The sequence below is a fragment of the Gymnogyps californianus genome, chromosome 3 (assembly GCF_018139145.2).
Source record: "Gymnogyps californianus isolate 813 chromosome 3, ASM1813914v2, whole genome shotgun sequence".
NCBI lineage: Eukaryota > Metazoa > Chordata > Aves > Accipitriformes > Cathartidae > Gymnogyps > Gymnogyps californianus.
In genome coordinates this window covers 33,358,460-33,381,717 of record NC_059473.1, presented here as the reverse complement: position 1 = coordinate 33,381,717, position 23,258 = coordinate 33,358,460, and the positions used below count along the sequence as shown (strand labels likewise).

Below are 23,258 nucleotides of genomic sequence, written 5' to 3'. Positions count from 1 at the left end.
CCAGAGGGTAGTGGTCAATGGCTTAATGACCAAATGGTGATCGGTGACAAGTGGTGTCCCTCAGGGGTCCGTATTGGGACCAGTACTGTTTAATATCTTCATCAATGACATAGTGGCATCGAATGCACCCTCAGCAAGTTTGCAGGTGACACCAAGCTGAGTGGTGTGGTTGACATGTCCAAGGGACGGGATGCCATCCAGAGGGACCTGGACAAGCTCAAGAAGTGGGTCTGTGTGAACCTCATGAGGTTCAACAAGGCCAAGTGCAAGGTCCTGCACCTGGGTCAGGGCAAGTTCTGTATCAATACAGGCTGGGCGATGAAGGGATTGAGAGCAGCCCTGCTGAGAAGGACTTGGGGATAATGGTGGATGAAAAACTGGATATGAGCTGGCAACGTGCACTCGCAGCCCAGGCGGCCAACAGTATCCTGGGCTGCATCAAAAGAAGCATGGCCAGCAGGTTGAGGGAGGTGATTCTCCCCCTCTACTCTGCTCTCATGAGACCCCACCTGGAGTACTGCATCCAGCTCTGGAGCCCTCAGCCCAGGAAAGACATGGACCTGTTGGAGCAGGTCCAGAGGAGGGCCACAAAAATGATCAGAAGGATGGAACACCTCTCCTATGAGGAAAGGCTGAGAGAGTTGGGGTTGTTCAGCCTGGAGAAGAGAAGGCTCTGGGGAGACCTTATTGCAGCCTTTCAATACTTAAAGGGGGCTTATAAGAAAGATGGGGACAGACTCTTTCATAGGGCCTGTTGCGATAGGACAAGGGGTAATGGTTTTAAAATAAAAGAGGGTAGATCTAGACTAACTATAAGGAAGAAATTTTTTACAATGAGGGTGGTGAAACACTGGCACAGGTTGCCCAGAGAGGTGGTAGATGCCCATCCCTGGAAACATTCAAGGTCAGGCTGGACGAGGCTCTGAGCAACCTGATCTAGTTGAAGATGTTCCTGCTCATTGCAGGGGGCTGGACTAGATGACCTTTAAAGTTCCCTTCCAACCCAAACTATTCTGTGATTCTATGATTCTATAATAATTAGCAAGCCAAGAAAATCTACCCAAAATACCCAAAGGAAAAAATAAGATGGCTAAAAATAAGTAATTTGTGAACCAAATACTGTTTGTGGTATGACAGAAGTGGTTATGCAACTATAAACAAAATTATTAACATGAGAGGTCTACATATAAAGGGAAGTTATGGTAACCTTTAAGCATGTGGTGTCCACACACTTCTTCCTGTGCAATTTAAACACTGGCTGGGTAACAGAGCTTTTGTGTAACTGGTAGTTCAGAGGCTGCATTCCAAATTACAGACTGGACTTGATATAAATCCATTCTAATGAACTCGGTAAACTTGGAGCTATAGGCATCTTTGCTAACAATGACTGCAAATGGCAGGGGAAAACTGTCTTGCTCCAAGGTATCGACATTCACATTAGCACTGATCTCAGCAATCAGCTGATGCATATTAGAGAGGGGTTACCCAAGGCATTAGTCTGAATCTCTTTGTCCTTTAGGGAAAGCAAATCTGGCATCAAACTTTGTGGGTTCTGCCCATCTCTATTACATGTTCTGAAACCAGAAGGAAATACTGGTTTGCTTCATAGTAATAACAGAGAAAATATGGAAGAAATGTGATTAACTAGAGGAAATGCAGGGCATGGCTCAGAACTGTATTGCTCCCATTATCTTGCTGTGACCATGAAGTGTTCTGCTTAATAGACAGCAACACCAGAAATGATTGCAGTGTAATCATTTATGCAGTGATGATGCAGTGATGTGGCATCATCTGATATATTGATCAGAAGAAAGACATTACTAAACATCCAATTTACATGGATAAATTCTTACATACATCTAATACCTTGGCAATTTGTGTCCCTGTGGCTAAGTTATAGACCCAGGTAGAAAGTTAACCAGTTTAGAAAAGTGACAAATAGCAAGATCTTGAATAAGTCACAGAGATGTGGAGACCATTTCTTGCCTCAATTTCACTGAAATAAATAAGACTCAGTGACCCTGAAAACAATGCCTTTCATGCCTATTAAGTGGGAAAATTGTGTTATGAAGAAAGCAGGAGAAACCTGGAGAAGGAGAAAACCCCAGGAGAAAAAAAAAAGGAAAAAGAAAAAAACCCAACTTGTTAGGGGAAATGTTAGTTACAAGGGTAGATTGAGAGATCTGCTTTTGGCATCTCCAATCTCAAAACCTTGTATTTCTCTTGCAGTACAAAGAGGGTTAACACTTGAAAAACTGACACTGAAACAGTACTGTTATCCAATCAACATGGACAAGTGTTGGTGGTTTAATTTGTGAGATGTTTAAAATCTGCTTTATGAAAAATCATGTTTTCAATGTTTTGCCATTCTCACAATTTTCACTGTAAGATTTTGAAGTGTTTTGCCAGCATTAACAACAAATGTGGAGGAGGGAAGTATTATTTCTGTTTTTGAGTGCAAAACTGGCAGAGAGAAGCTAAAATCACTTGGCAAACAAGTTAGGAACAACAGACAAGAGCATATGTTAAACATCTCCTAGCTTACTGTTCAACTCAGTGCTGAAGCCAGTAAAGCATTTTTGACAATGGAAATTGCAGTAATTGATTCAGTCACATGGATCTTACTTCCTCTAGATAATTCACGATCATGAATGCCATTACCACATTGCTTCAACATGGCTATGAAGATAAAATGAATGAAACCAGAGGAAATACGCACTAAGATTCCTCATGCCACTTTCATATTCTATCCAGACTTCTAGTCTGTCACCACTCAGTGCCTTCTGAATATGACACATCCCCAGTAAGAAAAGGCAAAATTTCTGTACCAAGTTCTCAATAGAAGCCTAGGAAGTCTGGTGTAAAATTACGCATTCCTACCCGGACTCATAATGAACTCTCAGATGTCTGCCTCCAGCTGTATCTTGCTGTGACACTCACCTCTGTTTTAGAAGCTGTTTGTTGTCCTCAATGGTTATACTGTCAGCATGGTCCCTCTTGAAAACTTCAAAAGCTTCCTGACATCCAAGTGGCAACTTTCCTCCTGCCCCAAGGAAAAAAAAAAGGGAACTACTTCAGAGTCATCAAAAGACAGACATTTTGCATTTATTTAACTCGTATTTAGACAAACAGTAAGTCAGCCCAGGGGTCTTCAAGCATCCAGAAGACTAAGTTCAGTGTTCCACCAATGGGAAAGCATTTTTGACAAAAAATTTCTCTTATCTGACAAATTAATTTCATTTCACTTCACTTCTCTGAAGTCTGAATGTTTGAGCTATATAATTTCTCAAGACAACTTACAATGTTCATAAGTAAAACCAAACTTTGAAAATTTAAAATATGTGAAATATTCTTAAGTGTGAGCCAGAGGTATTTTCACAACAGCAAACTGCAATTTGCTTCTGTATTTCTTTCATCCCTGTTTCATATTGGCCCCTAAACATACCTTGAATATTTTCAGTATTCTTGGAAGAAAAAAATTCAGGCTTCTTTTAATTATGTATTAGTGAATGTTTTTCATCCCCTTTTAAGTGAAGCAGGTATTCTACCTACAAAAATGGTTGGTTCCTGCCTTTTACATTTTCAACATGGTGTTTGTTTCCTTTTGTGCGCCAGAAGGCCAAGACCTATTTGGCCTTCAAATCTTTTTAAAAATCACTACGGAAAAGTATTACAGTCTGTATTATTTATCAGTTCTCATTGCTAGATGATCTACAGATCCAAGTAAGAAATCACGCATCTGTATTATCATTAACAAAAAATTTCAAAGGCTTAGGGAGAATGAAAGATTACACCAGCATCTGTGTTATCATGAGTACATATATGTCAATAAATAAGCAAAGAGAAAGGATGAGACTTGCACTTAAATAAATTACAGTAATGAAGATAGTTCAGAAGCAGAAAGGGGGAGGAATCTTACACTCAAGCTGTGTGAAAAATGCAAAATAGCTCCACCTCTAATTCAACCTCATGATTGCAAATTAAACCTCATAATGATATTCCTTAAATTGGAATTTGATTCTGCTTAGGTTTTTTTTTCCTCTAGAATCTTTCTTCTGTCCTACCCACAAGCCTTCCTTCCTGCTTCAGAGCTATCGAGACCTCCAAATCCATTGTGCACAAGAACTATAAGGTTTCCTGGGAGTTCTGCTGTGCAAGAGTTTTCTATACGTTTTGTGCCAATGGACCAGCATTACCAATAACATACATATGCATGTACGACAATTATTTTCTGGGCTACCTGCTTTGCAATTTTGGTGTAAGTGGGGATGATACATTAACAAAACATACCTAAACAGGTTGGTATATGCAATACCGGGATGCTACACCTCATTGGGGTCTAGCTCTGTAAGCTGCATTTTATAGTCACTCCAAATATGTTCTGCTGCCCCTCATCATACTTATAATATCAGGATTACTCCCCACTGACTTCAGTGAGATTTCTGTGGTGTAAGATACTGTTTACAGTGAGGGCTGGTAACAAAAACTAGCACTCAGGGTGCAATAATCAGAAAATGTTTAAAAAACTTTATTCAAAATATAGTAGAAAAATTTGCCCTCTGTTTCAGTCAAAAGAATCAGCACATCTGTTACTAATTCAAAAATTTTGACTTGAAAATAGAACCACCAGGAATGTTTGAATGGCAAAGCATGCAGAAATGCTCCACCCTTTTTGAATAAGAAAATCAAAGAAAGATACAATGCAGTCTTTACTGCTGTGTGATCCAAAGGAGCAAGAGGATTTAGGAAAATATATTTTTCAGTGATGATGACCTGAGAATATAACGTTCATGTTTCATATTTGCCTTTAAGAAAAACAGGCAGCTTTGCAAGCAGAATTTTATAGCACATTCATCCCATCACTAGCACTAACTTTAATACGCAGCCTGAATTGACCCTCTAGAATTGCTTTTGTTGCAGAAAAAGTTTGTATTAAGTACAGAAAGCCTGGATGAAATTCATGGCTGAGTCTAAAATAAACAATGAAAAATCCTTATTCATACGTAACACTGCAATGTAAAGTATTTAACCCTTCTGGCAATGTGCCGCCTTTGAGAGTAGAAGTAAAAACAGTAGAAGTAAGTTTGGAAAACAAAACTATTACAGTGATTATTGCTTCTGCCTGGCAGAAATGCATCAACCAAAATTAAAGGTAATCTGATAATCATTTTCCAGTACTACATTAAGAGGCAGCAGATTTGTACAGCCAAACAAAGCACACAAAAATAGATCCCCAGAACTCTTGGGAAGGGGAAATTTTCTCGTTTATACAGTCCATTTTAAGAAAATACAGAAATATATGAAGTAGTAAACAATCACATTCTGAAAATGGTATCTAAGGAAAGGAGCTTAAAAAGGACCATTAAGATTGTACCTCAGCATAATATGAGCATAAAACAGCTACAGAAGAATGTTGCAGCCTGTGGGTAATGACAGAGACGTTTAGGTTGATAATAAGGGAATACAGCAATGTTAATACTAGTAAAAGACTGCAAGAAACATTGGAAGCTTGATGGAGTGGCTGTGTTTTCATTCTGCTCAGTAATGAAGATTATTCCTTCTCCATGGTTGATGCTGTATCTTCAACCATGTTGTTTACATTTCCTTAAATAATCTATAATTTCATAAAGTAGCTTCACCTTCTTTCAAATGGCCTCCAAGTGCAAAGGTGCACCAACATTATTGGCATGCTGTTTCTCCTGGGCCTATTTCAAACAAATAAGCTATATGTTCTTTTAGAACAAGGTGCTATTGAATTTCTGTTTTTCTCTAGCTGTAAATTGAAACCTATGTATAGCAATATATACATGAAATGAATACAAGCAGAATTGAAAGCAGAAACCATTGACGGTAACGCATTTTTGGCAAGGTAGTTGAACAGTTCAGCTAAAACTGTTAGACTTGTAGAAAAAAATTTCTTTTACAGGCCAAACAACTTCTCCTCTCCTTCTTTAATACCATGGCATAGTGTTACAAAATAAATATTTGAAAATTCTTATCTAAGGAAGAATCATCATATCCTACAGGATGAGAACCAGGAAACACATGTCATCAAGTCATTACAATGTGGACTGGAATAATCATTACCATAAAAATAATTCAGATCATCAGAAAAAGCATAAAATTTTCTTGCAATCACATTCACGAAACCCCAGTTGACAGGGTTGCATTAAAAAGTGATAAATTTTGTATCAACTTAATTTTAATTATAACTTACCTGTTAGGTTGTGTAAATTGGCTTTAATATTAAAACACAAATATGCCCAACTCACAATGTGAAATTTACAGCAAACCCATCATTATTTACAGCAGATTCAAACAGCTGAAATTCTGGGAAAATTCAGATTTGATCCACATCCTGAATTTGAATGTTTAAGAATGTTCTCATTGAAGGTTTGATTTCAATCTGTACTCCTATCCAGTGCATTCCACCAACTTTCACATTAAGCAAAAAGTTTCAGTTCAATAGGCTCCTCTCATAAAACGTGCAAATTACAGCTGTCCCACTGAACTTGGGTAAGTCAGAGAGCAGAATGACAATGACGGCTCACAAGCTCTGAGCTAGAGCAACAAGATCTGAAATGACCAAGAAACAGAAAGCTTGCTGTAGTATTGATAATGGGCTAAACTCTTGAAATCAGTAATAACTCAAAATACACTAAGCAAAAATGTAATAAGGCTTTTGGATGTGGCCGATTACTTTTTGAGGTGACATGAAAAGATCAAAGCAATTTCAAGACTCAGTTGTACACCTACAGAAGGTAGAAGCCTGCATATCAGCAAAGCCCCTGGCAGATATTATGCACCCTATTCTATCACTAACGAATTTAGAGATCATTTATTCTATGCTGTTACGTATACAAGTGCTATTTCCTAAACAACAACTGTTTAGTGCCTCACAAACTTTAACTAGGAAAATAAGCTAAAGGAACTTGTAGGGTATAGCGTGGCACTGGATGCTCAAGGGCCAGCAGAGAAATTATAGGGCTGAATGCTATTTTTAAGTTAAATAGTATCCACTGGGATTACTCAAGGACTATATCTGAGTAGGTAAGAGCATGCAAGTGTATAAACGTAGACCTTATTTTTTTGCCACAAGTGATCAAACATAGTTGTACATATTTAAATGACCATACCGATTTTTAAATGTATCCAACACCCACAAATCCCATTGCAGCTTGCTTTAGCCATCCTAGTTTATAAATAGTGGAAAATTTTTAAGGACTTTATTTTAGTGTTTTTTTCATAAAGATTTCAAGAGTGCTCAAACTGGAAATGGCCCTTCCAGAGTGCTGAGTCTGGCCACCTTCTTTTTTTTTGGTTTGTTTGTTGAAAAAGGGTTTATTGCTCAGAGGGAGAAGACCTTCATAAAGTTGAATGCGTGAAACCCACAGAAAACATTTACATTGCTCTTCAGTTAAGTCTGGAAAAATCTGTCAAACAAACAATAGCATGAAATTGATATCTTCTCTGTCAGAAAGCAGAATCACGGTGTCTCCTCCCAACCCCACCCTACAAGCAGATTTTGGTCCTGGTATGAGAGCTCCAATGGTGTTCCAGCAGCCCTCATGCCGGAGGCTGCCAGTTTAACCTGCAAAAAGAATTGGAAACAACTCCAGGAGAGAAGAATTAAGGTTGCAAGTTGAGCTGTTCTGAGGGAGGAACATTAAGACTGTTAACAAAAGCAAACTCTTGGGCATAGCTGTTCAGACCATGTATTCTGATGAGAAAGGCATCTGTCCACATATCTGCCCACATATCTGTTCTGCAGAAACTACATTTTCACAGTAGAAGACTTTGTCTTTCCATTCCTACCAAGTGCTCTATCAGACAAGAACTGTCAACTCTTTCACTGAAATCAATAGGAGCAAAAAGTCCCCCTGGCTCAAGGAAAGCTCTCATTCAAGTGAGGGTTGTCTGAAGAATTTCAGGATGGCAGCTAGTGTGAATTGTGAATCTTCATGCTTATGAAGACTGTCAACCTGTTCGTGCTATTATGTATTTCCACTTATTGTCAAATACAAACAAAGGAACTGTGGACACTTCCAAATGAAACTAAAGACAAATTATTTGGTAAGTCTTTGTAACAGAACTAAGGTATTAGAAGTGTTTGCATGTAAGCATAATTCATTACATGTTTACCAGGATCCCTCAAGATATCATAGCCATCTGTTCAGAATGGAAAAAAGTAGATGTAACAGAGCTTGGAAATAATGAATCAACAAAGAATAAATACTTAAAAATAGGAAAACAAACCCAAAACCAATATACAACTAATACTTCCCCACTGTAAAGCTCAGCTAAATTCTTCATGAAAAGCATGTGTATTACATATGGCTACCTTCCTTAGACTGCAATTCAAAAATGGGAGAGACATAAACCAAGGTTGCACATGGTGCCCCTGCAGTGTTGAACTGCAAAACATAGTCTTTGGGAAAGTTAAAAGCCTCAGAGGAAAACCAGAATATTCAGACTCAATGAACTAAATAAAACACTGGCGTAATTTAATTTCTCTGGCTCTGGAGTTTCTTTGTTTATTTACAGGTGAGGAAGAGGGTAAAACGAACAGTTTCTTGAGATTATGAGCATGTTTATTGTGGTACTGAACATTGATCTAGGCTGGTCGGACTGCACTCCACAAGTGAAAATTTCTACTGTGCAACCCTTGAGTTAATTGGTGCATAGTTCATTTACCTAGGCATCATTTTAACCACATAAAATTATTTGATTGACAAGACAAACTATTCCATATATGTTGAAATAATTTATAAACAGAAATCACCAGGAAATTAAACACTGCAAATGCCTAACAGCAAAGTACAAACTTGTACAGGAGTATGTCGGACACAAATCAAAGACAAGTACCATTTCTACTGCAATGAATATTGTTAGAGGATATGTGATCACTAAAAATGGGATTGCTTTAAGATTACTAAAATGAAAGAACAAAAATGAAATGTTACATACAATGCCAACTTTGTAAAAGTCAATTTTTATAAAGTTTAACTGGAATGCTTCCAAAAAAACCCAACAACGAACCACTTACAAGAATCCCATTAGGAGTAGGTTTTTACATTAATTAATATTCCTCTGCAGGAGTAGCAAGGCAAATATTGAACTGTATTTAAAAAACAAAGGTTAAATGAAGTATAAACTTAATTTAAAACAAGATGATATTGACTATTTTAAGATTGTCCAAGACCACAGAACAACAACAACAAAACTCCTAATGGGATATGATAGCTGAATTTAATCATGCTGACTTTCTTCAGTTTCATTATTTTAAGAAATCTCAGGTAACAGTACAGGTAAGAAAAATATTTTTCATATTAACCCAGCTGTATGTTTTTAATAGCTCTACTTTTGCAACAAAAGCCACTTGACCTTTAATGCCTGATGACAGAAATGCAATTTTAGGCTCCTTGCTGACATGTGGTAAGTCTGATACCAGGTCAAACCTTTCAGTGATCTCAATGTGAAAAGATTAAAACTATCGAAATCTCTTTCCCTTATTTTCCTCTTCTGGAAAATTAGTATACTAGTTTGTTTACCTGTCAAACATTACAAAGCACAATGCTAGTGAGAATTACGGGATGAAAGAAAACTGTTAATAGCAACTTAATATACCATCATCACCTTCACCTGATAGAGCACATATTTTCCTAGGATGTGTTAGACTCAGTTAACAGGACCATTTTGGTCTGATTCGGTTTCTGTTAGTTATGGATTCTAATAATTTCTCAGATTACATGGCATGTTTTCAAGATGCTGTAGACTATCTGCACTAGCATTAATGATTTACAGCATGCCTACTTTTATGTTACCTAGTTATGCTTTTATATTTTCTTTAAAGAGCCAATGGGCAGCAGAGTTATCAAATTCAAAGTGGGAGCAGAGGAGCCAAGGGTGCAGTCAGAGGCTACTTAACATGAACAAAATGTTTGCAGATATCAGCAGTGAGGAATGAAGTAGTGTATCTACTGATACAACCAAGTTTTTCTCGTGTTCTGATACCAATATTATTGCACAAATATTTTACATTTTGTGTATGACAGCTTGTATGTCTCAAAAGAGAAAAAAAAAATCAGCTACTATTTGCAACCATTTACTTCTTTAAAGATGCCTCTGAGATCATATTTGATTGTATAATACATACACACATTGAAAGTCCTTAATTAGTAGGTACAAAGAGAGAGCCTGAAATGAAGCATGGTAGGCTTGGCAGAAGCTTGGGGGGTGGATACAAAGGAAAATATGAAGTCAAACCCACAAGAACTTTAGGAGACCCACCCAACAGTGCTGCCACTTCTAAATAAATAAGATTCACTTTTGCTTATGCCAGAATCACACATTTCAGATAACTTCTCATAAAACAGCACATATATCTTATACTGCATTGTGCAGTTTACATGAAACACTGGCTATTAGAAATAGACTGTGCATTTCCCTCTCTTTGTAGGAATCTAAATCTGTTCCCTTCAATAGTTGATGCAGTTGTAAAAATTTTACTAAATATAAGAAAGGGCCAATACATTAGGCACTTGAGTCACCTATCAACTTTAAATTAGACTACTGTGCTTAAGATGAAGATTTCAGTTAAGATTGAGTAATAGCAAATTAAATGTATATGTTTTGACACCCTTCATGTATTTGCCATGTTGCAGTAGCAACATTTGCCGCTTCTGTTTTAGACCTGAAAAAGAGCTTTTATGTTCAAAAACTTGTCTGCCTTTTTCAACTAGACTAACATGTTTAAAAAAAGAATACTCTCAACAAAATTTGCCTCATTTACATGTTCTATGCTGTTCTGAGTGACAGATACAGTATTTAAATTCTCCTTTTCCATATATCTTTCTCAATTTTAGAAAAATCACTCTGCATGATGGGATAAGAATATTTTAAGAGCTCTACCAAATGACAGCCTACATCAATGGAGTCATGACAGCTTGGGCCAAATGCAAGTGAAGTTTTTTGTTAGGGACATCTGTAGAGATCTGCATGTATTTTTGGTGCCTGGAGAATCGTCTCCACCACCAATCTTGCCGGTAACACCATAAACCACAAAAGAGGCATATTTCATTTTCAGAGCAGTTTAGCAGAGGAAAAATTACTTGTTATAAACATCAATCTGGTTTTGGAAACTTACTGTATTTTTAATTTCATATTACATTTTAGCTTTATTCTTTATTAAGATACTGAGGTTTTCTGAAGTAGAAGTCTGTATGCACTACATCTTAGGTAGACAAGAAAAAAATGTCTGTAGTGGGTACACCATCAATTAGTACCAGCTTGGGACTATCTTACTATTTCAGGCTATAAACTACAGGAGTGCAGGAGCCGCTCCATGAGAAATTGGTCTTTTTTTTTTTTCCCCCAGCAGGAACTCCAGCACCAAGGGAATGGGGTATGCTGAAGTAGAGAGTTGAGAGAAGAAACCATGAGATACACTCCATGGTAAGCTATCTCTTCTCGCCAGTCAACATCCTAGATGAATTAATTTTAAAATTTGCTATCTATTTACATTCAAGAGGAATGAACTTTACCAATCTCGTTGCTTATTCCTTTTCACAGCTGAAAATTAGCAATTAAGGAATGACTGAAACTTCTCTGTAAAAGAATGAACTTTGATTCTTGCTCTGTTGAAGCTTTATTGGTGTTTGCCTCTGAGAATGAACATGGTAGCCTGTTGGGTACTAATGTCCAGGTTTTAAAAAGTAATTAGGCATGTTATTCCTCAGCAATGACCACACAAAATTTCAAGCACTCAACTACTGAAGATGCATTTTCTCCCTTCCTGAACAAATCCTGTAACTGCTACACTACAGACAGCATCCTCTCTTTCTCATGTCATTGCTGATGTTTTAAATAACAGTGGTCAAAACAGTCAATGTATATTAACTGTACCCTAAATATACAAACAAAATTGAGCCTTCAGGAGTTTTAACTAATCTTCTCAGAACTGAGGACTTCTAGGCATGTGATAAGCTCCAGAAGTTCAGCATAGTCAAAATGGGAGTCCTGTGCACATACAACAACAGAAGTTTAGAGAACACTTGTATAACTTTGCTCAGGTGCCCGCATGCTCTTAAACATCTGCCCTGACCGTAAGTTGTTGAATTCTCTATGGAATTAAGCACATTGTGCCTCTTGTGTTACACAAAGGCCACATTTTAGTAAGCCTAAGTAGTTGGTAGTGCATGTAGAAAGAGAACGGTCATTACCAGTACCTGTAATATATATATTTTTTTTTTCCATTTTTATCTGTAATGGTTTTGAAATAGGAGCCAAAGTAGAAAAGGAGGAGATAACAATGGGACCTGGACTTATACATAAAAACAAATTGGCTAACTTCTTTCCCGAATTTTCACTTCAGTTTTTCAAAACTTTATCAAATTGTTCTTACAAAACATATAGCTACCTTTAGTAAAACTTCAGCTCATTATTTTGGACTTTCCTCAGCTGTTAAAGACTTTTTACTTCTTTTTAAAACTCCTTTAACCATATCTATTTTATTTTGAATGCAAAAAAAAAAAATCTATCTTGAAGGATTGAATTGTAAAGGAAACACTAAATCTTTGTACACCATAAAAAAAAGAAAAAAGATTCTGAATGCTATATACATGCTTTTTTTAAACCAGTTTTGCCAAACAAAAGTATAAGTGTACTTGCCTTCTGAATCAGTGTTAACGTAGTCTAGAAGACTGAGGGGGTTTAAACAAAGCTATAATTTGCATTTTTAATAAAACATTTTGAATAGAGGCATTAATCAAAATTTTTTATTAAAAATGCAAATTATAGCTATATTTAAGTTAGTTTTACCAAAGTCCTACTACTCACTAAAAATAGGATAAAGTAGAACAAATAGCTCAGGATTCAAATCCATTTTTGCTGACAATAATGACAAATAGCATGCACATTACATTTTTAAGAACAAAATTATGCAACACATTAATACTATTTACTTTTAATATTCTAAGAATAAAACATTCAGAAACAGATTTCTTCAGCACAAAGACAAATTTTAACTTGAACATTCTTAATATACCATAGAAAGTTTACTTAAGTTCACATGGGTTTTAGTTATAGCCATTAGCAGTCGTTGTTTGCAACAAGAGAAATTCTAGCTCTATGGAAATACTGATAAATTAATCAAAATGGAAAAGATTTTAAGCAGTAACAGTCCTTATGACAAAAAGTATATAAACAGCTGATCATATTTTTAGGATACCAAAATGCACCTATATCAAGACCTTTTGCAATGCTGCTGAAAACTGTTAAAAAGAAAGTAACAGATCATTTCCATCCCCAGTAATTTCATTTTGTAGGGAGAAGCAAAGAATGAGGTATCTTCCCTTTGTTTTTATTAAAATTCTTTTGCCTGCCAAGACTGAAGCCATTGGTTGTTTCCAGTGGCACTGGATATTCATGTTGATTTTATATGAGCTGTATATTAAACATATATTTACTGAACTTATGTTGATGTTTAACTATTGCATTCTTGTACTGGGTTACATAAAGTACAACATGGAAAAAATGGCTTAATGTCAAAGACAACAAGCAGGGCTTCTATAAGTACATAGGTGACAAAAGGAAGGCTAGGGAAAACGTGGGCCCCCTGCTGAATGAGGCAGGGGACCTAGTTACACGGGACATGGAAAAGGCTGCAGTACTGAATGCCTTCTGTACCTCAGTCTTTACTAGCAAGGCCAGCCTTCAGTTATCCCGGGTCCCAGAGACCAGGGGGAAAGTCTGTATTAAGGAAGACATACCCTTCATGGAAAAGGATCAGGTCAGGGAATACTTAAGCAAACAGGACATACATAAGTCGATGGGCCCTGATGGGATGCACCCACAAGTGCTGAGAGAGCTGGATGATGTTATTGTGAGGCCATTCTTGATAATCTTTGATCAATCAAGGTGACTGGGAGGAGCGTCCAAAGACTAAAGTAAACATCACTCCTATCTTTAATAAGGGCAGGGAGGACCCAGGGAACTACAGGCCAGTCAGTGTCACCTCGATCTCTGGGAAGGTGATGGAGCAACTAATCCTGGAAACCATTTCCAGGCACATGAAGGACAAGAAAATCATCAGAAGTAGTCAGCATGTCTTCACCAAGAGGAAGTGGCACTCTGCCAAGCATTCCAACAAATCAAACAGGATAAGATCAATGTAACAATCATGACCAAGAAACAGTAAACAAATCCTCAACATCCTCTCAGAGACAATAGCAAGTTGAGCCCTAAAATTTTCATACCCACAGCCTATTTTCTAACTGCAAGATCATTTCTTTCCTACCTTACAATTCTTTTTACAATTTTATAACACAACAGATTTTAATTTCTCACTTCCATTATCCTGCTTAGAAAGCTGCTTCTGAATTTCCCACCTGTGATGGTTAAAAAACCTTCTAATTTATTGTCTCATAGTATTCATTACCACTTCACATCAATTTGATATTTTGTAATTAATACTATCATTTACTACATATAATTTCTCTCTGCTTGATATTTACTCCAAATAGTTTCATAATTCATAATTACATTTCCCTGCAACTTTCATTAAAAAAGGTAAAGGTTTAACTTCCTGTTCTAAAACACTTCCATTTTCTTAAAAAGGCTCTTTTCAGCTATTGACTCAGCTTGATTTCTTTATTTAATCCAGGGTGCTTAGATGTAGACAGGACATTCTAAATGAGATCTTACCCATGACTTGTTAATTAGGCTAATAAGCAACAGCTCTTTCATTAGATCCTAAACTCATGACTTTGCAGTTAGTACTACTTGATTTCATCTCATTTTGCCTACTGTAATCCACAAAATCATGTATTCCTTCCTGCAGAATGATCCTTTTGGAGGCCAGTACCACTAAAAAAAAACCCAAAACCAAAACAAAACCCACCAAACGCCTGTTTTATTTGTCATAACTTTTTAATGCATAAAAATATCCTTGCTACATGGGAACTCCAACCATGGACATATATCATACTTCCGTTTTGTACTTGCTGAAGAATTTTGCTTTTGTGATTTCATAGAAGAAAAGGTTCTGATATAACTTTCCAGCCATTCATCTCCACTCCTCTGCCACACTGGCTAGCAGAATTGTTCATGTGAGTACTCCCTAACTGGTTTCAGTCAAAATTTATCAATTTATTTTAAACAGCAAGTCTTTGCTAATCTAGTAAAGCCCAGATAGGTGGATAGGACAGAAGCAGGAAGTCTGGCAATTACGAACAGTCAGGGATAGTAACCTCAGTTGGAAGAGAAGATATATCTATAATAACCTCAAGGAAGGCTGGTGAGAAGGAGCTGTGTGTTAGACATAAATGGGACTGCATGGTAGAGACATAAACTCCAGCCGTATGCTTCTTTTGCCATTCTTCCAATACAGCGCAGGCTCAAGAAATTCTAAGATAGATCTGTGGCTTTCTTTACATAATAGTTTACAGACAACTTTGAAAATTTAATTTTAATAAATATGCATTTTAATAAAATTTTAATAAAAATGCAATCAGACTCTACTAAGATATCAACCTATGCAGAGAAACAATAATGTATGCTGAATGGAAATACTGCTTTTATCACCAAAAATATAACTGACAACAAACTCTATGACAGCTAAGCCCTTGCAAGGTGATTTTTCTTTCTGGTTATAAATTAATAAGACATTGATTATTGTTACCAAATATCTACTTACATGTTTCTAAGTTCCTAATGTGACAACAGAGTTCCTATCATCTGATTGTATTCACTGATAACCCTCTTTAGTTACTTTAAGTATGACAGTACTTTCGCTCTGGCGATTTCACAACAACAGAGATTAAAAATTGTCATTGTAAAGCCACAGGACAACTGCAGAAGGTTAACTATGTGGAAGTATTCTTTTCTTAGTGTTGGTATATAATAAATTGAATACTCAAAATGTGTAACTTCCTGTTTCAGCGCAGTTCAAAAACTGAGTTAATTAAAAAAAACAACCCAACACCTAAATGTTTGTGCATGTTTGAGTGAAGGAGGATGGAAGGAAGTTGGGCTAAAGTGTTATCAGGACCAATGAAAGTTAGTATTGCACCACCCAATCCTATGTATCAGCTAAAGGCCTCTAAAAACTTGTATGTGATAAATTTGGGACTTCCTATGTAGAAGAACAAATGTGCAAACTCAAAATGATACAAGCAAAAACCTCATTGCTTATCTCAAGACTAAAAGTAATATGTGGTAACAATTATGTTTTTGTGGTGCCTCTAGATTGCTTGAAGGAAATAAAAGATGCTTAAGAAATTTCATTAATATTACAGAAATATTTCTGGAATTCAAGCAAATATCCTTGTTTATTCCTCTTGGCACAGGCACTCCTCACAGAAGACCGAGAAACATTTGGAAAAAAACAACCAATAGGATTCTAACAACCCATCTGATTTAGAAGCAATACTTAAAACTCTCTACATTTTAAATTGAAAATGTAATTTAAAACAGTAATGTTAAGTTCCCCAACCAGTACTATCACTTGATGAGCTTGGAAACTTAGTTTTAATTCAGCATTGGTGCAATTTCTGTCTGTCATTTCCCCAAACTTCACCGCTATGCATTTTGAAGTGCATCAATACAAAAAAAGATAAAAGAATTTGCATTACACAAAACAAACAAACAAAAATCCTCACCTGAAATACAATCTTTAATTTCCAATATTATTGTGAAAATATCCACTCAAATACGTAGATATCTCTAGGTTTTAAATTAATAAGACTGAATGTGAGAGCTCCCCACTGCCAGTCATGTCATCTTCAAATAGCTAAAAATGGCTTATTCTTTACTACATAGTATGTCTAGCCCTTTGCAGCCAGATCGCAAAGCCTCTTCCCTTCAATTCAGGGATTCACCTGGATGTTTTCCTCTTTTCCCATCCATTTTTGGGGCATGGTACATCCACTCTAGGATGATGAATGAGGAACACCTTTTATGTCTAACTACAGTATTGCTCCCAGAACCAAGAAGGAACATAAAGGGGAACAAAAGAGGAACATATTCATTAAAAATTAATTCTCCACCTGACAACTTGAGGCCACATACCTCGGGCACACAACACGTTGGAAGCAGCACAGGGATGACACTGGCTATGAACAGTGCTTATGCTATTGCTGCTGCAAAAAGTTGGAGTGACGGTTTTTTGTTAAATGTATCTTAATGTATTTTAATAAAGAACTACTGCTTAATGATAAGAAAGTTTTATATTGTGAGCTTAGAGTCAAAAAGCTATGAGCACTGTAAAATTACTGGACAATTAATTCCCACTCTCCTATACTCTGCAGATGAAATCCCACCATGGATATTGGGCCGCTGAAATGATTAAGATACCTTCTTTGAGGGCAGGTCCACTGCAGATAATGAATACCTCTATCTTACCAGAGGGAGAATGAATAGGCAGAGACAGCTAAGAACTCATAATTGCTGCTAAGTTGACCAAAAGATCTATGCTATTCACATTATTTTCTGTCCTCGGAGAAAACATTAGAAATAGTCACGTCAGGGTTTACAAATATCATTTTGAAACAAAAGTGTACATATTAACTCCAAACGTAATCCCTGAAACCTCACCATGGTAAAATTAATTCAACTTTTTGATGAAGTTTCCGTCTTAAATTGTCCCTAGAGGCAGGAAGTGCCTTCTACCCTGTAGTTATGGGTTGGTGCAGTCTATCCCATTAACAGTAAGTCCTGCTGCCATAACAATAAATATCCACATTCAGCAAAATAATCATTCCTTGTCTTTATGTGCAGCAACCATTCCCCATGAAATAAAAGTCAGAGAGCAATTTGATACCGCAGTGTGGTAAAATAAAGCCTAGGATTTGGCAACATCTCTTTGCTTATAATAATTCACAGAATGTTTGTCTTCCAGAAACCTATCAGTGCATCTTTAGCAATTTCTTGACCATTTCTCTTTTTGTCTTATTGGAGGAGGACTATTTATAGAAATATATATTATCTTTTAAATTCCATGAGCCTACAAAAGATTATAGTGGTTACAGATCACTTACTACTAGATTACACATTTTTTTGCCATCCTCAACACTGGTGATAGAAAGTAAACTAATTTAGAAGCTAAATTCCTGATCCTGCAAATAAACATGCACTGGCATTTTTTTCCCCCCAAGTATGTTCATAGAAATCAGAGAGACAGCTAACGTATATACATGCACACATGGATAAGCATGGAGATTAAAAAAAAAATCTTTCTCCCTCCTGACAATGAACAAGTAAAAAAAAAAACAAAACTCTACTATTAGAAGGCAACCTTCATTATTTAAAATACAAATTATTTTTCTTTTATAAAACATGTATACAACTGCACAATAACATGCAACATGTTTCAAATAACTTAAAAATGTTCTCTACAGAGTCTGCTCCTACTAATTTATTGTCAGTTTTAGTTATTCTGACTATAGCCTCCACAATACATAAAAAGAGAAAAGGAAAACTGTAATTATTCTTATGATGCCTAATACATGTCTATTGTATTAAAATTGAGAATAAAAAAAAAGTCAAGTAATCTGGGTTCTTCTGCATCTTAATTATTGTCTTTGTTTCTGTGATTCGAAAACTCTTGGTTTAATCAAAACTGATGACATTCTCGTCCCAGTGATATTAATGGCAAAACTGATTGCTCACAGAGGCAAGACTCCCCTGTTGTCTCTCTGACTCATCATAAAACAGAGGTTTTCTGGTGAAAACTCAATGGTCTCAGTAGCTATATTAGGGAACTTCACTTAAAAAAAAAAATCATGTCATGTCAAGTATTTGAGTGAAATTCCATTTCATATTGGCACAATTCCCACTGTGAAAAGCTACTTCTTTCAATTCCTTTTTAACCAAAATTTGTAACCAACTGAACTATATGATTAATATGCAGTAAAGGATCAAAAGATAATTTTTGCACCAATAACCTCTGTAGCTCTAAATCTGCTTATGTCAAGACATAGAATTAAGAGTGTTTTTGCCCCTTGGAAATCTGTTGAAATAAGTGACTATCACTAGAAAAATAGCATAATTCTTCCTGAATGCCAAGTACACTATGTTTATTTGATGGCTTTAAACTGCTTGTTTTCCTTAAGATCAAAATGGGACAATATATTATGGAAATTTCTTGTCATACAAGCTTACTTCAATATTAAATGTGCTGTATCTTAGAGCCATGAGCTCTTGTATTAGGCTTCAGTTAATTAAATAAATCTGCTGAAAATCAAAAGGATGTCTGCCTGGAACTCTGACTTTTTCTTCTAGTATTCCCTTATGTAAAGCTGATACAAAACTGAGACATTCTCCTGTTTCCAAACACTGGCCATTATTCAAACTGATGTCACTATCTCTCTGTACTCTTACAGATTAAAGGAAATTTCTGAAATATTTAAAATTATTTCTCCTCAGAACTAAAGCTGGATGTAAATGGCATAAATAGAGGTGATCAAAGTGGGGAGGTATTGCAGAAGAAAGGATTCATAATAAAAAATACAACCATTTTAACACTCAGAACTTTCTCAGCTCACTCTTGAGTGCTTTACTCTTACTGAGCAAGTAGAGATGGCTTTGCATGAAATATATTTATACGTAGCTTACTCTTAGAGTTTACAATAAATATCAAACATAGTATAAATAGAAATATTCACCCATGCTTGCACAGAATTTTAAGTAGCCAACATAACCTAGATTTTCAACAAAGCTTCCCAAACAAATTAGCTCAATCAAGAGAAGTAATTTCAAGAACTGTGTTGCAACAGTTATGCTGACTGAAAATGAAGAGTCAAGACTTCCAAAGTTTTATATTGGTTTCTGCTTCTAATTCACTGTCTTACTTTCACAAATCATTTCATCTACTCCTCAATGTTAGAGAAACAAGATTTTGCACTTACAGATGGCCTTTGAACATGAAATCTCAAAGTGATCAAGAAAGATAAGCCACTCTAATTTATTTTACAGTTGAGGAAACTGGTTCAGAGAGATGAGGTCACTTGTATAAGTTCACAAACTTAGTAAATAATGAAGACTGAAATAAAAAACAGATGCCCTGCATCTCAGTCTGGGATCTTATTCAATGCAACGCATTGCCTCTTTAATGCAATGGAAAGCTGAATTGTGTTATTTATAGTTTAAATCCACACAGCAGTAGAAGCATGCAAACAATAGTGAACATGAACAAAAAATATGACAAACAACAAAAATAAGATTCCAGCTAACAACCTCAGTCAGACAATATACTTTATCACAAGTATTCAGTGAAAAATCAGAAACATACAAAGGCAAATGTTAACAGAAGCTCACACACTACTCAGGAAATATTCTTACTAAGAAGACATTTCCTTTCTTTGGGAATAACAAGACTGGCACAAGTAGTCAGTAGGCACAGCTGCAAACAAGACAACTGTCTGAAGTTTTTCTGCGTAAGTAATGAAAAAGTGAACATTACAAAACCAAAAAATGGATGATTACATGAAGAATAAAATATCGAAAGAAGTATCAAAAATAAAAAGGGAAAGGCAAAGATTCCACCCCAAACAAATTTACAGCAGCTGCCATTTATGACATAGCAAGCATAGCCTTTGACATTTGGGAAAGGTATACAAAATATTTGCTTATCTTTACTCATGCTTTAATTATTGCACTGAACTGCTTCAAAGCATTTTTTCTTGTCTCTTCATCCACCGAAAGAACCTTTAATGACTTGAAAAAAATTCTACATAAATCAACAGTTATACTAAGTTGTTTCATATATTGTGTTTCTATTACTACCCAACTAAATCTATTATTAAAAGATATATTCTGATTTCTCTGTTATCTGTGAACTTTGTAGCATTTTTTCTGACACTAAGATTTCTTCTGTCATCAGTATTTACTTTTCTCTCTAAACATTAGGATTTTGCAATATTATTTATAACAAAATGGTAATTTTTTCAAGATTCCCATCTGATACATCACAGTATGACTCATTGCTACTACATTTTTCAATGTACTGTTTTCCCTATCAGCAATTCTGAAATAGCCCCTCATTTGCAATAACCCTTTAAAAAATCATTTGATACAAAACAGCTTTTGGACTACTGCTTTTCAAGCATCTGAAAAAGATCTATGATTTGACCCTAAGATTAAGAGCACAGGAAGATGAAGGCTGTGCTTATATTATAGGCAGTTATCCAGCACTGTGAGGAAGGTTGCAGGCAGTGTTATGGAAATACTCAGGATAGTAACCTTAAGAGAGTAGGAAAAAAAGAGAAGGAAAAAAATAAAACATGATTAAAATGCAGCAAGTTAGACTAGAAAAAGATGAATTTGCAGTAGCATAAAAAATAGCACCTGACCAGCCAGATAAAATTTTCTTATTTTTAGCAGAATATGTTTAATGTCACATCAACATGTCTCGTTTTTAACTGAAAATTATACCTGACAACATCCATTCTCTTTCCCTTTTTTTGTTTTTTTTATGGCAGTAAATAGAAGCTTTACTAAACCTCAGGTTGCTAATAGGCCTCTATAACCTGTGTGGTTGTACAAGACATTCTCTTCTATCATCTCAACTGCTTTATGGCTGCCTTGCCAATAAACACTAAACGCTGTCTCCTTTTTTCCAGACATAAAATGGACCACTGCAGAATGGACCCTAGTAAAGATAATAGTTTCAGTAATTATGTACAGTTATGCTCAACAGATATTTAATATTATTTTTATTATATAAAGAAACTATCAATTTGAAAAAATAAATTATATGACACTGTTGTGACTATATCTAGAAAAAAATGGAGTTTGATAATTTGGACAAACTTCTTTTCAGAGGCTTTGGGGGGTGATCTTTCCTCTAGCCGTTAACATCCCTCTTTACACTTTCTTTCCTAAAGTCCACATTTTGCAAAAAAGCCGATTCCAGGAAATGAAGTTACTTGTTTGGATACAACTGCCAAAGCCACTTCCTGTACGCACTTGGCAGAAATGCTTGGGTAAAAAAAGCCTTATGACATTTTTCAATCCAACCAAGATGGGCATTCCATTCAGCCACACAAAAACTCAATTTAGCCCCAGAACTGTATGCCAGTGTTATATATTTGACTGCTCAAAGTATTACAGTCCAGTAATAATAAATTCAATTTTACATTTGTCAGGAAAAATAGCATCAAACAGGTTCTAAACAACAAACACACCGACTACTTCATCCATGAGCTGATATTATTCCATATTTGGTATTTTGCTATTTTTCCTCTCTTCTCTCTGTACTGCCTAGCACGTCGATGCACTGTAAAGAGTAACTTATGAAAAGTATGCAAAGAGACCACTGATTGGAACATGGCATAACATACTCATTGTTATATTTGGCATTGACACTATTTACGCCTCATTCAGTAGCAGATAGAAAAGGAAAATTTTATGAGAAAGCGGCTATAACAAACACCTGGGCTGCCGTAACAGAAAAGCATCGAATACATGATACTCATCAGATGAACTGACCAGGCTGTCAATGACTGAATTATATTTTGTTGTACTTTTTGTTAACAGGTGTTTCACCAGGCCTTGCCCTGCATAATCTCTATTATGGCAAAGTTAGGTCTTTGACTGTAACAACATAATTTTTCTAAACCAAGTGATTAAAAGTGCCTATAAAGGAAAAAGTAATCTGCTATTAATCTGGGTGCTTTGACTGCAGACCAACATCTTTATCTTAAAGGCTAAAAAATTTGCCCAAGCAGCAGTTTAAAATTGTAACTCTTCTTCCTACAGCCCCCCTAATTTAATGAAGCTCCATCAAATCTAAAACATGCCCCAGCTCAGGCCCCTGTCTTTGAGCCTTCAGTTCTTTTTGGGGTAATAGTTAAATTAAGGAGACAAGCAGTCACTTCCCAACTACTGTTTTTGTTTTATTGTATGTGTCATTTCAAAACACATATTACTGTCTTTTCTCTCTAGCCATTTTCCATTCAATAATTCTCTTGGGTTCACTTTTCATTCCCTAGTAACTCAGATCTTGCTTCCCTCCAACCTACAGTCTCTCTCGTTCCTCATCTCATTCCCAGCTTCATCAGGAATACATCCTAAGCCACATATCTCTTTGCCCTTTTCCAGCCTGTTTATCAAAAATAACTCCAATCCATCCCTGCCCTTCCCTTTTTACCCCTTCCAAATCAATTTTCTCCTCCCACAGTTTAGATAGTCAAGTGTGAGGCACCAAAACTATTGTAATATCAATTGCTGCCACTGCCTATTCCTACTACAGTTTCCTGGCA

At 36.1% G+C, this 23,258-nt stretch overlaps 1 protein-coding gene across 1 annotated transcript in view; it reads right to left on the bottom strand.

The window, feature by feature from the left end:
* KIF6 (kinesin family member 6) overlaps positions 1 to 23,258 on the bottom strand; it is a 177,722-nt gene that overhangs the window by 58,935 nt on the left and 95,529 nt on the right. Inside the window, exons 15-16 of the mRNA XM_050893845.1 lie at positions 22,803 to 22,814; positions 2,941 to 3,043 (exon numbers count right to left, since the gene is read on the bottom strand). Of these exons, the coding sequence (XP_050749802.1) occupies positions 2,941 to 3,043; positions 22,803 to 22,814 (115 nt within the window). The remainder of the gene's footprint in view (positions 1 to 2,940; positions 3,044 to 22,802; positions 22,815 to 23,258) is intronic.